Source organism: Camelus dromedarius, chromosome 22 (genome assembly GCF_036321535.1).
Source record: "Camelus dromedarius isolate mCamDro1 chromosome 22, mCamDro1.pat, whole genome shotgun sequence".
Classification (NCBI taxonomy): Eukaryota; Metazoa; Chordata; class Mammalia; order Artiodactyla; family Camelidae; genus Camelus; species Camelus dromedarius.
Genome location: NC_087457.1, coordinates 35,195,680 through 35,212,310, shown reverse-complemented (window position 1 = coordinate 35,212,310; position 16,631 = coordinate 35,195,680). Strand labels below are relative to the sequence as shown.

The window sequence follows — 16,631 nt, the reverse complement described above, 5'->3', positions numbered from 1 at the left end:
AGCGCGCACGGCCAGTGAGCAGTGGGGTAAGTGGGGCTGCAGGGCGGTGACCTGAGACAGGTAAGGCGCGGGTGTGGGGGGGACCAGGGACAGTTCCAGGGGGCCTGGGGAGGACCTCGCTCATGATGAAGACATGGGGCCCAGTGTGGGGAAGAGACAAGGCCCCATCAGTTGTCACCACGCCAGGAACAGAGCAGGTAGGACTGATGCCAAGACAGTGAGCAGGACTTCGGGGTGCTCATCAGTGGTCACAAGTTGCAGGACTCATGCCGCTTCGGTTAAAACCGTCACTACAGCGCACGGAGCCTGTAGACGGGAGAGGGGAAACCGGATTCAAACCTGGTTCCATCAGTCCCTCTGAGACCGTGGGTGGGTTAACGTTTCAGATTCTCGGTTCTCAGTGGCACCCAGAAAGAGTAATTGACCAGGTCGGCCCAGGGTCAGTGTTCAAAGCGAGCAGTGAGCCCTCTGGGCTCGTTTCATGTCACCTGGCAGCTGTGAGCGCAGATCTGCGATGCTCCGTCCCCCCGACGGCTGAGCCCCCGCCTTCTGAAGAAACGAGGGGCCCTGGTGGGCGCCGTGGTCTCAGCCCAGCCCCGGGGTCGGGGAGGCCAGCGCCCAGGACCGCGGTGGGCGGCGGGGCAGCCGAGGGGTGATGTGGGCGGCGGGGCTGAGCCACCGGTGTCCTGTTTCCCCTGCTCCATCCCCTCGTGAAGTCAGGGACCACCCCTCCTGCTCGGCCCTTTGTGGGGAAAGAAACATGGAAAATGAGCAAATTAGAAACTTAGGGAAGTGATGAGCCTTAGAATCACTGCACTTTAAACACACACACACACTGTAAGAGAGTCACTGATACATTCACCAATACTTGCTGAATGTCTCTCAGGAGCAAGTGAAGTTAAGCACTCCCGTGGTCTTCAGAAACACTCTGAAACAATAATTACCTGGTGGGAAATGCCTTCATTGTTCATAGAGCTGTCGTTAGGCGGAGAATAAAAGTAGAACAGATGGCAGGGAGATCGCACAAGAACCAGTGCAGATCAGACGAACACCCTAATTTATGTACAGCTCATCTTCCCAAAATGCATGTGCCAAGTAAGTTACCCTGCAAATGCTTCTGTTCAAAGTTTCTCCCGTAACTTGGCCTAGTTACGGAGTCCAAGCTTCCTCTAGACTGTGGCGGGGGGGGGGGGGGGGGCAGACGTGCCTTCCAGCGTTAGGGGCTGTTCTGGAAAACGAGAGAGGAAACGGGAACAGCAGTAGGAGAACTGCGGGGCTGCGGGGCTGCGGGGCTGCGAGCTGCCTTTCTGAAGACCTGTAGGTGCAAACGCCTCATTAGGTCCTTGTGTGCCCTGCTTTACCCTAAGCGTTGTGAGCGGAGTACTTGCAACATTTCCTCCCTAAATAGAGCTGAGGTGTCACACGACCGTAGTCTACTTAGTAAGGCTGTGAAAACCTCCAAAGGAAGGAAGCGCCCCTGTCCCGAGAGGCAGGAAACCCGAAGCGTCCCGCGGAGCCGACGCAGACGCGCACTTTCTGTCGGAGCTGAGCTTCCCGCGGGGTTCAGAGCCTCCTGTCCGTGAGGCAAGTCAGGACTTCAGTGATTTTGTGTCAAAACACTGCTTGGAAGGTCACACAGCATCCAGCAGCCACCCGTGATGGGCATGTGTGTGGAGAGAAAGGTTATTTTGACAGATTGGTTTACTTTCATGCTTCGGAAACTTGCTTTTGAAAACAGTTCCCTAAAAAGTTCTGTTCAAAGCCACTCCCAGCGATTGTTTTGAAGAAGGAGGTTGATTTAAGTGTTTCTTTCTGAGCGTGAAACATGGACGCGGGCGGTCTTCGGTGGCCTCGCCTGCGTAAAAGCGAGCGCGTGATGCCGGTCCGCACCGCGATGGCCGGACGCCGAGCAGGCCCCAGAGCGTGTCCCGGGCGCTGCTTTGCACACGGGCCGGCCGCTGCGCGGGAGCGCTCTGCTCGTCTGCGGCGGGCGGAGGCCGCCTGTGTTCGCTCTCGCCCCTCGGTGAGGCAGCAATTCCGCTGAAACAGACGCTTTCCATCCAGCCTCCGGGGAGCCTGGCAGCGGGGCCCGCCCGCCGTGATCCGTCCTCGGCTGTGAAACACGCCGCTCGCCGGTTAGTGCCTGCTCGCTCTGTGAAGCAGTTTTGAGAACATCTGCCGTTCGTGTCGCACACAGCTCTTCTCAGCTGTGAAGCCATTCATCAGATAGTTACTCCTCTAAATACACACCTGCTCCGACTTCTCTCGGGAGGCGAGGGCACGGCCATGGAACCTATGAAATTAGGTTATAGTGGTTTTTCTCTGGGTCGCAAATTTTCTCAGCCTGTGTCAGAGCTGGTTCCAGAAGCCATTACAACAGAGGGACAGTCCACACAAAGCGTGGCAGGGGAGCCGGCCGCAGCCAGGCTTTACTTCGCTGTGCGTGCTTCTGTCGTGGCACGCCCCTCAGGGGCACGGCACCCTGGCCACTTTCCAAGCCCGCCTCCAGCCGGGGGCGTCTGCCGGCTTCCTCAGCTCCGGCCGGTGACCCTGCCTGTTCCCTCCTGACATGTCCGCTGACTCCCACCCTGTGGTGTCCCCCTGTGAAGATCCTGGTGATGGCATCAGGCCACTGCGATCGGGGGCAGGTGGATCCGTGACTTTGAGAAACAGTCGTTTGCCTATGGAGAAGTGAACCTTCCAGATTCGCCGTGTGGCCCCCTAGCGCTAGTCCTCAGTGATTAAACAAGTCAGTGGATTCGTGCACGAGCAGACGGGTGGACGAGTGAGTCGCGCAGTCGATCTTGGGACCCGTCTCATCTGCCTCTCAGCCACACCCCGACCCCGGCAGCCTGCCCCTCCCCCTGCGCCTCCGCCGCAGGCTGGCCCTGCTCACCTGGAGGGCTGCTCAGCCCTGCAGCTGGTCCCTGGTGGCCTCCCTCCCCTCCACCTGCCTCTGACCCTCCTTCTGACAGCACAGCCCGGCCCCACTCTGCCCTCCTGGCGCCCACCATGCTCTCCTGTCCTAGTGAGTCAGAGCCACGGTGTCCGCGGTCAGTGAGCCACTTGGATGACCCAGCCTGGCCCGGCCCCAGCCACCTCCTTCCCCGTGGGCACAGACCCTTCCAAACAGTCTCTCACTTCTGTGCTTCTGTATGTGCTATTTGCTGAGCCCAGAATTTGCATTTTGGTGATTTTTTTTTTTTTTTTTTTTTGCCTAATTCCTAGCTATGCTTTCAGAGTCAACTCGGGAATCACTTCTTCCAGGAAGCCTTCACTGATTTGCTCTTCATCTGATTAGTGTAGGTGCCAGTGTAAGTTCCTCCCCTCCCAGCCCCTGATCAGGTGAGTTCAAACAAAAGTGCGTATTTATTAAAACAAAAACCCTAATTTTCATTTATTTTTCAAATGGACTCCCCTTTTAAAGATGGAGAGATACTAGACGCCCAAGAATTCAGGCCGTGGCAGTGAGTTCTATTTCCTGTTTGTTTGTACTCGCATCATCTCATCCATATGTTCAGGAAACGTTGGTACCATGGCTTTTATTCCTTACGTTAGTTTAAAAACATTAAATGAAAACCAGTTACTGAAATTCACAAAGTTATAAAGTATTCTAAGAACCCTGAAAACAAAATAATTTTGTTCTCTCAGGAACAAAGAAATATTGCAGCGAAGCTTTTGAACCGAATCGCTCAGTGTTGTATTTAGTTTCTTGTTCTTGTGCTGAAGCAGAAGGTGCGTGAGCACTGGAAATGGGAGGAATGCGACCGTGTCGTCCCGCGTGTGCCGCTGCGTTTACTGGTCGTCAGGACTTCGTAACTTTACATACGTTCTCTTTAAAACGCGCTGAAGACCGGAATTCACTGTTCATCCTTCTCTCTGCGGCCTGGCCCTTCGAACACTCCGAGTTCTGTGCCTAGGAACTTAGGTGGCTCGTCACATCATTAAAAGTTGGTCCATTTTCAGTTTCTCTTCCCAAACTGCAGGTTTTTATTGTGTAAAGTGGATTTTTTAATATTTAAACATAGGGAACAGGAAGTGTACCAAGCCGGGACGCAGCTGCCGTCGCTCCACCGTGCCCGAGCTGTTAAGAGCCGGCTAATTAACACCTCTGAGGTGGACGCCCTGCGTCGGCCCCTCGCTGCTGCCCCAGAACTTGGGTGGCCCACACGGGGTTTGTAACTTTAGGGAAGCCACCGTGTGCACACTGGTGGAACGTGATTTCTGAGTCCTGCTTAATTTACACTTACGTTTTGAGACTAACATTAATTAAGGTATCAAAATAGCTTTCATCTTTTATGGGGACTCTTTGCCTCTGGTTTGGTTTCTCCAACACCCAGGCTCATCTAGACACTCCTGGGCTGATGACTGTGATTCCTTTCATGCTGTTATCTCTGAAGTTCTAATTAAGAGAGTGCGGTGAGTTCAAGTGTGGCTGCGACGTTCACATAGAATGTTGATCTCTGCTTTTTGGAATATCTTTTGTCTTGATTGCGTGCTTGTGCTTTATACGATAGAATGCTAATTTTTAAATTTTCTGTTTGGCTTGCAAATGACTTGTGAGGATTGAATTCAGGGATGATGTCCAGAATTCCAGGTGTAATTAGGTATGCGTTTAAAGTAACGACGTGTTCATGTTTGAGATTCGCATTCGAAGTCCTGTGAAAGTGCAGGCTGGGCGGCCGTCATTTCCTCCCATTCAGGTTAGTTTATCTCGAATAAAATGTGTTTCTCCAAACTCTCCTTCAGTAGATTCGCTAACCCAACACTTTGAAGCCCAAAAGGAAAGTCCTTCTGATCGACTTCCTTTGCTTCATGTCATCTGTTGAACAGATGGGTGGGTCAGTGCTGGTTTGCCTTTGCCTGGAGAAAACCTCCAGACCAGCTCGCTCCAGGGGTGCGAGGGTCTGGGGACCGCCAACCAGTACTGTCACCCTGAGGTCTCCACGACTGTGGAGCACGTGAAACGCAGCTCAAGTGCAGAGGAGCTGGTTTTCAATTGTCATGCAGATGTTTAGATGTTTTAGAAGCGCAGATCATTTAAATTTGGCCACTGGCACTGTGGCTATTGGTCGGTGCCGTCTGGGATCTCGTGATCAGGGCAGATCTACGGGGTTTCAGGAGCAGCTGTTGTCCTGGTGGGGTAAGTCCCCCTGCTTCCCCGGGTCAGTCGTGTCAGCAGCCCAGTGCCCCTCCCCCGTCTTCCCGGTCGTGAGTCAGGGCTTTGAGCCGTTTCTTCAGAAAGGGTCCAAGGAGATTAACTCAACCCGCGCATACCTGGGAAAGCAGAGTTCCCACGTGCCTCCTCAGTGCTTCGTTCATTCAGCTCTGACAGAGAAGAACCAACACGACTTCTCTGAAGCATCGCTGCTTTGGGTTTCACGCAATTTTCATAGAAATCTTCCTAAAATCTATTACACGCACGGCTCCCTCCATCTTAAACAGCGCAATTAACCTTTCCTTGGTGGCACAGACGCTGTGCTTGGTGCCGACAGACTCGGGAGAGGAGGCGCTCTATAGAGCGGCCACTTTGCCTTACCCCGGTTACTCGCGGGGTGAGTCTCGCCAGCACCTCTGCTCCCTGAGACGGGAGCGGAATCCAGAGTCAGGAAGGGGGTTAGAAGTGCCCTTCCCCTCGCTCCCCGGAATCAGGGAGCCGCTCGGAAGCCTCCAGGGACTGCTCAGCGTTACGCTCGTGGTGAAGTGACTGATGACAGCTTTTAAACCCAAACGGACATGCGTGCCTGGACTCAACAGAAAAAAAACAGGGTAGTTAGGTCTTCAGATACCTAAAGGTATCAGGTAGTCATTGCATTTTTTTACTTCAAAATTTATATGAGACTGGTTTTATTTAATTAAATCTTGAGATTGTCCAGAAATTTCTCTGTTGATTAATCTGCATTTGGAAGCTGTCAAACTTCAATAGAATGATGTTGCTAAATTAAATTTAAACTTTTCATCCGTATATGTTTGTCTGAACATCAGCCCGATCATTGTCACCCAAAATTTCAACTGAACAAGTGAGCATTTTTCTTGAAAGTGTAAAATGATGTCTTTGTTTATTTCACTCCATGGCAGCAGATTAACAAGATCAAATGAGCATTTTTAGTTCTTTCTATACTCTATTTCCCAGCTTCTAATTCTAAGGAGCCATTTAAGAGTAAACAGTTCTATCCAAGGCACTTAGAAGGAGGGCAGTAGGCTGAGTCCCCAGAAAAGTCAAGTCACTCGCAGCTCCGCCCCGAGTGAGAGCCTCTGACCTCCAGGGGAAAATCAAATGAAAGGTTGGAGAATCTTTCTGATGAGAGAAGTCTTCATCGGTAACACCAACCGCCTGCCTGACTGTGGAGCCCTCTCTACCCGTGTGGCACCCCAGCATCCCGCCATGTGCGCCCACGCCGAGCTGCAGCAACCCCAGGGGGGGACGCGCCGTGGCTCCTGCGGGACCACCCACCGCCCGTCCTCTCCCGCGTGGCCACTACGTCCACCCCCCAGCCTCTGCCCAGCCCGCCTCCTCCTGGAGGCCCCCTTGCTCCTGGGTCACCGCTTCCCCGCTTGTCCTGGACGCGGCTGCCGCCCCGTTCTTCTCACACTGCCTGCCCCTCTGGTCTGACTGTGGCCACCAGAGGCCTGTTTACTGAACCCAGGGAGCCCCACAGAATTGTAGCAGCGGCAACGTTGGTGCCCACGGGAGGGGCTGCAGCCCCGGGCGCCCAGTCACAGCGCCTGCAGTGACAGCTCAGGCGGACGCCGTGTCAGCAGAGCATCCGCCAGCGGTTTGACGGTGGAGAGCAGTGAGCGTGTGGTCTCGGTGCCAGTAAGTGGTGTGTTATTTTTTGAAGTTGAGTCAGTTTACAGTGTTGTGTCAGTTTGTGGTGCGCAGGGCAATGATTCAGTTACACATATACATAAATGCACTTCCTTCCATAGTCTTTCTCATTATAGGCTAGGTTGCTACAAGGTACTGAGTGTAGTACCCTGTGCTGCACAGTAGGACCTTGTTGTTCATCTGTTCTGTATATAGCAGTCAGCATCTGCAGATCTTGGACTCCCAATTCATCCCTACCCGCTACCCCCCGCCGGTAACCGTAAGTGTGTTTTCTACGTCGGTGAGTCTATTTCTTTTTTTATAAATGAGCTCATTCTTGTCATTTTTTAATATTCCACACATAAGTGGTATCATGTGGTATTTTTCTTTCTCTTTCTCACTTACTTCACTTAGAATGAGGATCTCCAATCCAGGTCCATCCATGTTGCTGCAAATGGCGTTGTTTTACTTTTTATGGCTGAGTAGTATTCCATTGCGTAAATACACCACAGCTTCTCTCTCCAGCCGTCTGCTGATGGACATTTAGGTGCTTCTGTGTCTTGGCTGTTGTGAATAGTGCTGCTGTGAACATTGGGGTGCAGGTGTCTTTTCAAATTAGAGTTCCTTCCAGATACATGCCCAGGAGTGGGACTGCGGGATCGTAGGGTGACTCTGGTTTTAGTTTCTTAGGGAGTATCCGTCCTGTTTTCCATAGCGGCTGCGAGCTGATGTTTTTAAGCAGCAGGAACGTGTATGTGGATGCACTTCTGGAGTGTTTTTCAGGAGAACCCTGAGTAGACTTGACGTCCAGGCTTTGCAGGCATAGAAGAGAATAGTACTCTTCCAGGAAAGTTCTAGCTGTACTTCTACCAAAACCAGTCAGGAATAATCTCTCGGTGCGGCTGCAGAATTGGCTCCGTCGGTCCTGCCCGTACCTGCTGCTCTGGATGGACACACAGCAATGGCCTCAAACCGTACGTCCGCTCTGGTGGTCCGAAGGAAGAGCAGCCTGGGTGGCACCTGGATACACGGTTGAAAACAGCATCAACTCCCAGTCTTTTTTAACGTAGTTTAGCTGGAGAGTATTTCCCTCGGTGCCGAGACCTGCTGGGAGATGCCGCCTTCTGTCCTGCTGAGTCACAGCTTACCTAGTCTGTCGCCATGGCTGGGTTTTTTGCTGTTACCAGCATATCCGTGTAGACCGTCTCCGAGTGTAACGCGGTTCCCCCCACATCCTGCACCGTCTTTTTAGGCTGGACGTCAGGACGGACATGCCTGGTGCTGGCGGGGAGGGACGGGTGTGACCAGGTTCCTGTGCGGTGCTGACCAGCCTCTGTCTCTCTTACAGCCATCTCCTACACAAACTACAAAAAAACCCCGCCACCCGTCCCACCCCGCACCACCTCCAAGCCTCTGATCTCGGTGACGGCGCAGAGCAGCACCGAGTCCACCCAGGACGCCTACCAGGACAGCCGTGCCCAGAGGATGTCCCCGTGGCCCCAGGACGGCCGCAGCCTCTACGACTCCACGGACAGTCTGGACAGCACCAAGGCCATGAGCCTCGCCCTGGAGTCGGCCGCGGCCCAGCGCCACGCCTCCGAGGGCCAGGGAGGCTCGGGGCGGACCAGCGACAAGGCCATCTTGGCATCCAAGGCCGAGGAGGTCCTCAAGAGCCGGCGCTCCTCCATCGGGGTCCAGGTACCACCCGTGCGCGTCCCACCGTGACACAGACCGAGCACAGCCGGCCTCGGCCCAGGGGCCTCACTGGGTCCCTGCAGGGGCCGAGGCTCCACAGGGGAGGCCTCCAGTGGAGGCCCCTGCACGTCTTGGGGCCCCCCCGCCACCTGGAGGGCCCCCACGGGGCCATCTCCGGGGCTGCCAGCTGCAGAGTGTGGAAATAGGTTATTCAGATGCTTAAGAGGAAAGTGTTTTTCATTGAAGCCTGAGGTTTTGAAAGCTTCACAGCCTTGCAGCCAGAGAGGCGAGTGGGGAGGAAAGGCAGTGGGAACCGAGGCAAAGGCAAGAGGGGCCCTTGTACAATGCAGGGGCTCACAGCCACGCAAGGCGGCCCCAACAGTCCCCACACCGGCCCCAGCCTGCCTGTGCAGGCTGCATCCCGACCACTGAGGGCCAACCCAGCTCCACTCAGGCCCCAGAGTCTGCCCGAGACCTGGCCATGTGGCCCTGCCCCGTGGCCCTGCTCCGACCCCATCTCTGCATCCACTGGAGTGAGCGCAGGGGTGGGGAAGGCGCCAGGCTAGGCAGCAGGGCCGTCCGGCCCCCACCCCATCCCGGGACTGCACAGGACAGTCCTCAACACGGACATTTCCCGTGGTTTATGCTGTGGATGCCCCCCACAGTGAGATGGCACGGCCCAGCGACCCAGGGTTCCCATGGTATCCTCGGCCAGCACGGCCCCCTCCCACCTCCTGTCACCCTTCTGTCCAGCCTGTGTCCAGCCGGAAGCTTTAAAAATCCCAGGGCTTCGCTGGCGCCCGGGAGGAGGGTGAGCAGTGCTCTGACCGAGAGGCGGCAGGCTTGGCTCGGTGTGAGTGGGAGCAATGCCCTGGGCATCCCGGGGACAGGGGACAGCAGGCTGGGGAGACTGCCCACTTGCCTAGGTCCTCTGAACCTGGTCTCCACACTGTGGCTTCGTTGTTTTGTTTAGGACTCTGAATTCCCAGAGCATCAGTCCTACCCAAGGTCAGATGTAAGTACCAAAATGTACTCCCAACGCCAAGTACGCATGAATTTTATTTTCTCTCCCTTTCTGGGTTGTTCACACGACTGCTCTTGTCACCGTCCTCTGTCCTGACTCTATATGCCAGGCCCTCTGCTAGGTGCCCGAGTTTCTGCAGGGAACCCTCGCACCCCCCGGGGTGACAGCAGAGGTAAGGATCAGAACCAGCAAGCAACTTGCTGCGGCCCAGGCCCTGCGGGGCCGTGAATCCCACGGCTGCCGTCGCTCTCACGCAGACCTGTCTGCCTCTGACGCCACACCCCAGAGGAGACTCGTGAGGGCCCCAGACCGACGAGGCCGCGGTCGCACTCCCGGTCACCTGTGCTGCCTGGCCTGCTCGCCTGCCGCCTGCCACGCCCCAGGCAAGGCTGGCAGGGTCCACTTCTGAGCAGGTGGAGTCGCTGACTTTACCTGAAAGTAGTGGGAATATTCTGCATAATTTCGGATAATTCCAGAAACCAGTAAAACTGGTTGCCCCAGCTGGTAAAGAAAGGACGCCCCCACTTCCTGCCTCCACTTGACCCCAAGAGCCCCCAGCGCCTCTGCTCGCCTGGCACCCCATCCCGCTCCAGGCATCGTGCCTCCCTGGAGGGGACCCCCACCCTGTCTGCCCTCCCGGACCCACCCCAGCCGCCCCTGCCACCCTCGAACCCAGCGCCTAGCAGAGCGCCTGGCACATAGCAAGCGTGCGCGGTTAATGTCGGCAGTGCGAGTGGTGGGGCACATGGGGGGCGCGTGGCTGGCGGGCATGTGGATGTGGGAGCAACTGGGTGCCCAGACACCACTGTCTTCTACAGGCTGCAAAGAGTGCAGAGCACGGTGTGAGCTTTTAACCCCACCTCCGCCAGACTGAAGTGAGCGGGAAAGCCAGACCTTGAGGGCCAGGATGAGTGCAAGACAGATGGGCTCAAGGGTACAGGAGGGAGGGAGGGACAGACAGACCCCCGTAGATACAAAGACGGTCTAGGAAAGTGTCCCAGGACGGCAGATGGGCCATGGCGCAGAGTGGCAGGGATGCTGATGGTCACCCCGCGGGCCGGGGGCCGCCCCCCGTAGGGACAGGGAGACCGAGGCTGGGGGTGAGTGACTTGCCTGCAGGTTCACAGCCGCAGGGGGAGGGGGACCCCAAGACGGGGGTGAAATGCGAGCCATGCGGGCTCCCCCCAAGCCCCTGAGGTTCTCCCCCACCATCCCACGTAAGGGAAGCCAGCCCGCCCCGACCCGCGCTCCGTCGTCGGCTCGTGGGGAAGGGCCGCTGGCATTCTCAGTGCTGCTCCCACGCTGGAGGGACTGGTTCCCGCCCCGCCGCTGACTGATCCCCCAGAACCACAGCCAACCTGCGAAACGGGCGGAGTTTCATCCAGATGCAGACGGTGGAGGGTTTCCCTTCTCAAACACTGTTCTCACGCTGAGCAGAGGGCTGCCTCCTGCCTCCACTGTCCGTGGTGCCCAGGCCTGGGCTGACCCACTGACTGTAGGGTCCTCAGCCACTCAGCTCCGGGCACCTGCCAGGACCCGCTGCCACCAGGCTGTGCAGATCTGGGCTGCACCTGCGTGCGGGGCCTCCTGATGACACAGCCCAGCCAGCACCCTTGTCGTCTCACCTGGAACCCCTGTCTGGCCCGACCTCACTTTTCCTCATGACGATGGTGACCTTTAACAATTTTCTTTGTGTTCATTTTTTTGTTTGGTTTTCTCTGTGATTTGTCTGTTATTGCAGAGTTCCTGCTGTGTGTGTGTGTGTGTGTGTGTGTGTGTGTCTATTGAAACGTCTCCTGTTTCCAGATGCTGTGTTTGCTTTTCTGTTCAGGGACCCTTCAGTCCCCTCGACCTCAGTCGCCCCATCTCTAAAGTGGAAGCAGTTCCCACTCTGGGAGGTCACCAGGTGGTGGCCCACAAAAGCCTGGTCATCACTGGTTTAAATGTGCTCTGTGGGGTCCCGCGGGTTCACCCTGACCCCCCTGATCCGCATCGGCTGACACGGGGCCCTCAGCACCCACAACAGCAGGGCCAGCCTTACGACAGTTCCTGAGGGAGGTGCGGCGCCTCTGTGTTGGAAGAGGCACACCTGCCCTGCTGGGTGCAAGGCTTTGAGGGCAGATCCTCAGATGAGCGCAGCTGAGAGCAGACACTTGAGATTGGGGCTCCAGCAAGTAGTGCTGGTCACGGCCCCGGCCGGCTTCCTTCTCCCTGATCCCTCCCACTGCGGCCGTCAGCCCTGACTGCCCACAAAGCCGGACCCACACACACGTGCACACTCACGTGTGCATGCACTCACGCGCACACACGTGCGCACACGTGTGTGCCCATACAGTGCATGGGCACATGCACGTGTATGTTCATACATGTGCGTGCACATGAGTGCACTCACCTGTACATGCTTGCACACGTGCACTCTGACATGCACACATGCTCGTGCATGTGTGTGCACACTCACACATGTGCACAGTACACAATGCTCTCGCGTATGCACACATGCACATACAGGCACACTCACACGTGTGCATGCACTAAAGTACCGCACATGTGCGTGCACACACACAAACCCTCCAGTAACACCAAACTCCTCGTTTCTTAGACGGAGCACGTTTAGGACCGTCCCTCCCCCCTCCTCGCGCGGCAGCTCGGGGTCAGTCCCTCTGTGAGTGAGGCAGGGCTTCTGGATGCGGGCACTGAACGCTCCCCTGGGAAGGAGCCGCCGCTGCCCCGGGCGACGTCCTGTCCACCAGGGTCCCTGAGCACAGCATTTGCTCCGCATGGAGTTCGCTTCACAGACAGCGGTTTTGCTGACTTCACCTCTCTTCTCAGTGCCTGGGGCGCCGTGGTTCCTGTAAAAGTGGATATATGCATATATTTCGCGGAACTTTGACAATCTACTTACACTTCTGGCCAGAATTTTCTGGGAAAAGACTCCTTGGATTTCCCTTCCGCAGTGCAAAATAGTAATTCCTTTCCGTGGTCCTAAATTTGCTTTTTTCCCCACATCTCTATAAAGCTCTCCCCAGATTTCTGAAGTTGATAAATATCTACTCTTCCTGGACTTACAGGGTTTTCTCGTGTCCCCTCCACCGTTACCTTCTGAGAAACAGAAGGTTTCATTTTTCCACGACAACCACTGTAACATCTATAAAATTCATTAAATGTACATTCCTCGAATTTAACATCACTGTTACTGCATCTGATGGTCGTAGAAGTGGAGGTGGGAGCGGAGCGTGATACTGGCTGCGGAGAAACGCGCCTGAATCCGGCCTCACACGGAGAGTTTTGCATCAGTCAAACCAGCTGTTCGACGTTGCCTCACTTCTGAGATGAGGAAGAAGACGTTCGAGGCGCAGCCGCGTGCCACGCGGCCGGCGGGGGCAGCGCCCGGCTGGCTCCAGGAGCTCGTTCTCTCGTTCGCTGTGTTTGGGTTGTGCTCTCAGTGCCTTTGGGGTGTGCTTCTGGATCTGTGTGGACGCGTGCGTTCTGCGTGTGTTCGGTCACTGCGCCGGCTGCTCGTGCGCGTATCGTGAGCATCTCCGCGGGGGAATGCTGTAGCCACCGTCTGCACAACTGCACAGCGATTCCGTGTCGTGACTAAATCAGAACCTACTGTACCCCCTCCTCTTCTCCCCGTTTCACCTTATACTTTGTCAGAATCTGAGGTAACCTCTTCCGACTGGAGCCCTAAAAGTGGAGTAAGTGAAGCAAATATTCTGAACATTCTTAGGAGGAAAAAATCTCTAAAACTATACAAATGAGTTGATTTCACCCGTATTGTGTATCTGCCAAATCTGACAACGTCTCCCAGACCTGCGAAGTGGAGCGCCTTTGACCCAGCGACCTCGTGGGCTGGGGGCGTCTCGGAGGCACGCGCCTGTGCAGACACCCACGTCTGGCAGCGCCGCTGACAAGGACAGCGGACCAGCCGTGTCCGAACTGTCCCTCCGCTGAAGGCTGACCGAACAGGTCAGGTTTCATCCATCAGGTGGGGGGCGGCTCCACCCGCACTGGCGTGGGACATTTTTAACTTTATTATTATAATTTTAATTGTGCTAATTTTACTAGTAGTAATAAAACAGTGTTAATTTTTATCACAACCCTGTAACAGCAGCAGTCCCCACGTCCAGCCGGGCGGTCTGTGCAAGCCACGGCCGCTTGAGACAAGGCAGTGGTGGTTAACAGCAGAGCTGGGAATTGTGTTCAGGCGTCCTTCTGCCTGGAGCCACCCTGTTTCCTCTTCCAGCTGCCACACTAGGCTTCTGTCCGTGTTTTCAGAATTACCCCAGCGAACAGCAGGCGCCCCCGGCCACTGCCCACAGTTCAGCAGCTAATGGGCAGCTTTAGTCTCCACGTGGCCGCACTGACTCTGGTCACCGGGTCGGGGCAGAGCAGGGCTCTGTGGTCACAGAGAACCGGACGTGAGTCCTGGCTCCGCCCCCAACGAGCTGTGCACCCCTGGGCAACTTAGTCACCTTGTCTGATTCCTCGAGTGTTCGATGCGGCTGGAAAGGACAGCAGGGGGGTCGTGTGCACCAGGAGCAGAAGTATTTGTTCTGTTAGCATCGCGCCCGGGGCGTGGTGAGCGGAAAATAGATACCAGTGCTTAGTGTGGAGACTTCTACTCCGCACAAAGCGAGCCAGCCCCCAGTGACAGAGGCTCGGCCGTGGGGCAGCCCAGATCACAGTCACGTCTGCCCTTTTCTCTCACGGCTCGCAGGGGCAGTGTCGCAATTATTCGTGCAGTGGTTTGTGTCTTACCCGTGTAGCGCTCACGCCTAAGAAAAGCTGTGTCTTACAGCTTAGTTCTGGCATTTTCGGACTGGGGTCCCAAGTCCTTCTGATGCAGCAGGAAAGGGCCAGTCAAGTAGCCGGGCTAACGTCTGTGACGAAAGTAGCCTTTGGTTTTGCAGACTTTCACACTGAGAGTTTTTGTTTTGGCTTTAGTAGTTTCTGTGGGTTTTTTAGAAAGCGCATGCTGCTGGCATTCTCTCGTGCATTAACTTTGCACCACTGATGGTCGTCACAGTGCTCCCGGGGTTTGCGGAGGCTCGTCGGCAGACAGCCGCAGTGAGGGTTCCGTGTAGGATGCGTGGCCCCTGCTCTGCTCTGACGTCCCCCTGCCCTGGGCAGCGTCCCGTCAGCAGACGGGAGTCAGCTCTGGGTGCAGCAGGTGGAGAGGCTGCCTCGGCGTTCCTGGTCAACGCTTAGCGCCTTCCGTGTGTTCCTGTGCGTGGACGCAGCCGTCAGCACACGTCCAGCAGAGCGCTTCCGCGCTGTCGTCAGCTGTATCTGGTTCCCGCTGCGCCTGCCTTCCTTCCCGTGCGATGTGACAGGAGCTTTCCCGTCCTCTAACAACGCGATCCAGCAGAGCCTCTGTCTGCCCCGGCTGAACTAAGCCATCTTACTTGCACACATTTGAAAGACTGAAGTGCGGTTGAGTTCAAGTAGTGATGCAGAATCCGACCAGACACGGTGCTAACGTAATTGCATCGGTGTGAATGCACCTCCCTCCCTGTGATTTTACTGGGCCCAGTGCATCTCTGCGTTAATCAAACAAATGCATAATTAATTATAGCAAATGAACTCACACACACCGAACAGTCCCTGGCCCAGGCCCCATGTCTCAGGTCTAAAATAAGATGTTCTGTGTTGAACCAGGTGGAAACAGCCACGGACTCTGACACGGAGAGCCGAGGTCTGCGGGAGTACCACTCCATCGGCGTGCAGGTGGAGGACGAGAAACGGTGAGAGTCCAGCCCCTCGAAGTACCCGGCGTCTCCCCAGCACAGCCGTGGGCTAAAAACCCACGGCAAGTGTCTGGACCGCGCCGGCCACTGGCAGTCGTGCCGCTGGCGGAAGCAGGGCCATGTGTTTACACTGTGCCATGTCTGCCGTGCGGTATGAGTTAGCATCCTTCTGCGCCTTGTTTTTGCAAACGGCGTGGGGACCATGTTCTCTGAAGTAATTTGCCACCTATGAGAGCACCGTGGTTGACAGCTCGGAGGGTCACAGTCCTTGTTTCTCAGCGTATAATGTTAGAAGTGGAAAGAAAGACAGACAGACAGACCAGGAGGTTGAAAGAAGGGTAAACCTTAGCTGTGCTGGGACGGCTACACTTCAGAAGAACCCCTCCAGCTGCAGAGCACAGGGAGGTCCACGCCAGAGCGTTGTTTTGTGACAGGAGCGGGTGCTCACTTTATTTTATATTTAAAATAGCGTATCTTGTAAATTTCATAAAAACACTTTGATGAGCGCATTGCATCTGGATCTCCAGTTAGCGTCTGATTGGTGACACCCCAGCAATTTGCTCTCAGTGGAAGGTTTCAGGACCAACCCCCAAAGATTTTCATTGCACAGGAATCCAGGACACAACCCAGTGGCATCCCCAGGGCGTGGCCCTCTGAGCACCCAGTGTCTCCTGAACCTGGGGGTCTGGGCTTTTGCTGCCCGCCGTCCCCCCGGTGCTGGGGCGGGGGGTTCTCGTCTCCTTTGCTCCCGCGACGGAGATCGTGGCAGACCCTCTACCAGCTGCACTCACAGCTGGGTGCCAGCCGGGGCCCAGCTGGTGAGGGGCTGGGGGTGCAGACGCACACGCACACACGGTTCTCACCCTGCTAGACCTGGACGCCAATCCAGGCTCGTCCCTGCCAGCAGCGCAGTAACTGGCTGTGTGGATGGGTGACTGCTGGGTGACGTTCGAATACGTGTGATGAGAGTGTCTGTGAGACACCAGCTGAAGCTGGAGTTTGGATGCATTATTCTGCGTAAAAGACGTAATCAGGATGGTAGCACATTGTTCAGACGGGAGGAAGCCATGTCCTGAAAGGTGAGTGACAGGTCACCCAGACTCGGAGAGACCGATGCCGTTGCGTTAAGGAATGGCATCTGTGAAAGATGAACGGTGGTTTTACACACACGCGGCCACAGGAGTACGTGAGCTTGTGGCGCGTTTCTGAGAGGCGGATGGTGGTTTCCTGGGCCTCGTTAGCCTTCACTGTGTCCTGCAGGAAACTCCAGCCTCACGTGGGCGTTGTTCCGACACTGACAGGCAGGTGTCAGAGGCTGGTTGTCTGCAAAACCAGGTGGCCCTTCACAGGCGAG

General features: G+C 55.8%; 1 protein-coding gene across 1 annotated transcript in view; it reads left to right on the top strand.

Annotated features, from left to right (window-relative positions):
• Positions 1 to 16,631, top strand: part of DLGAP2 (DLG associated protein 2) — a 440,996-nt gene that overhangs the window by 406,348 nt on the left and 18,017 nt on the right. The window contains exons 10-12 of the mRNA XM_064477626.1: positions 8,157 to 8,506; positions 9,477 to 9,518; positions 15,189 to 15,274. Of these exons, the coding sequence (XP_064333696.1) occupies positions 8,157 to 8,506; positions 9,477 to 9,518; positions 15,189 to 15,274 (478 nt within the window). The remainder of the gene's footprint in view (positions 1 to 8,156; positions 8,507 to 9,476; positions 9,519 to 15,188; positions 15,275 to 16,631) is intronic.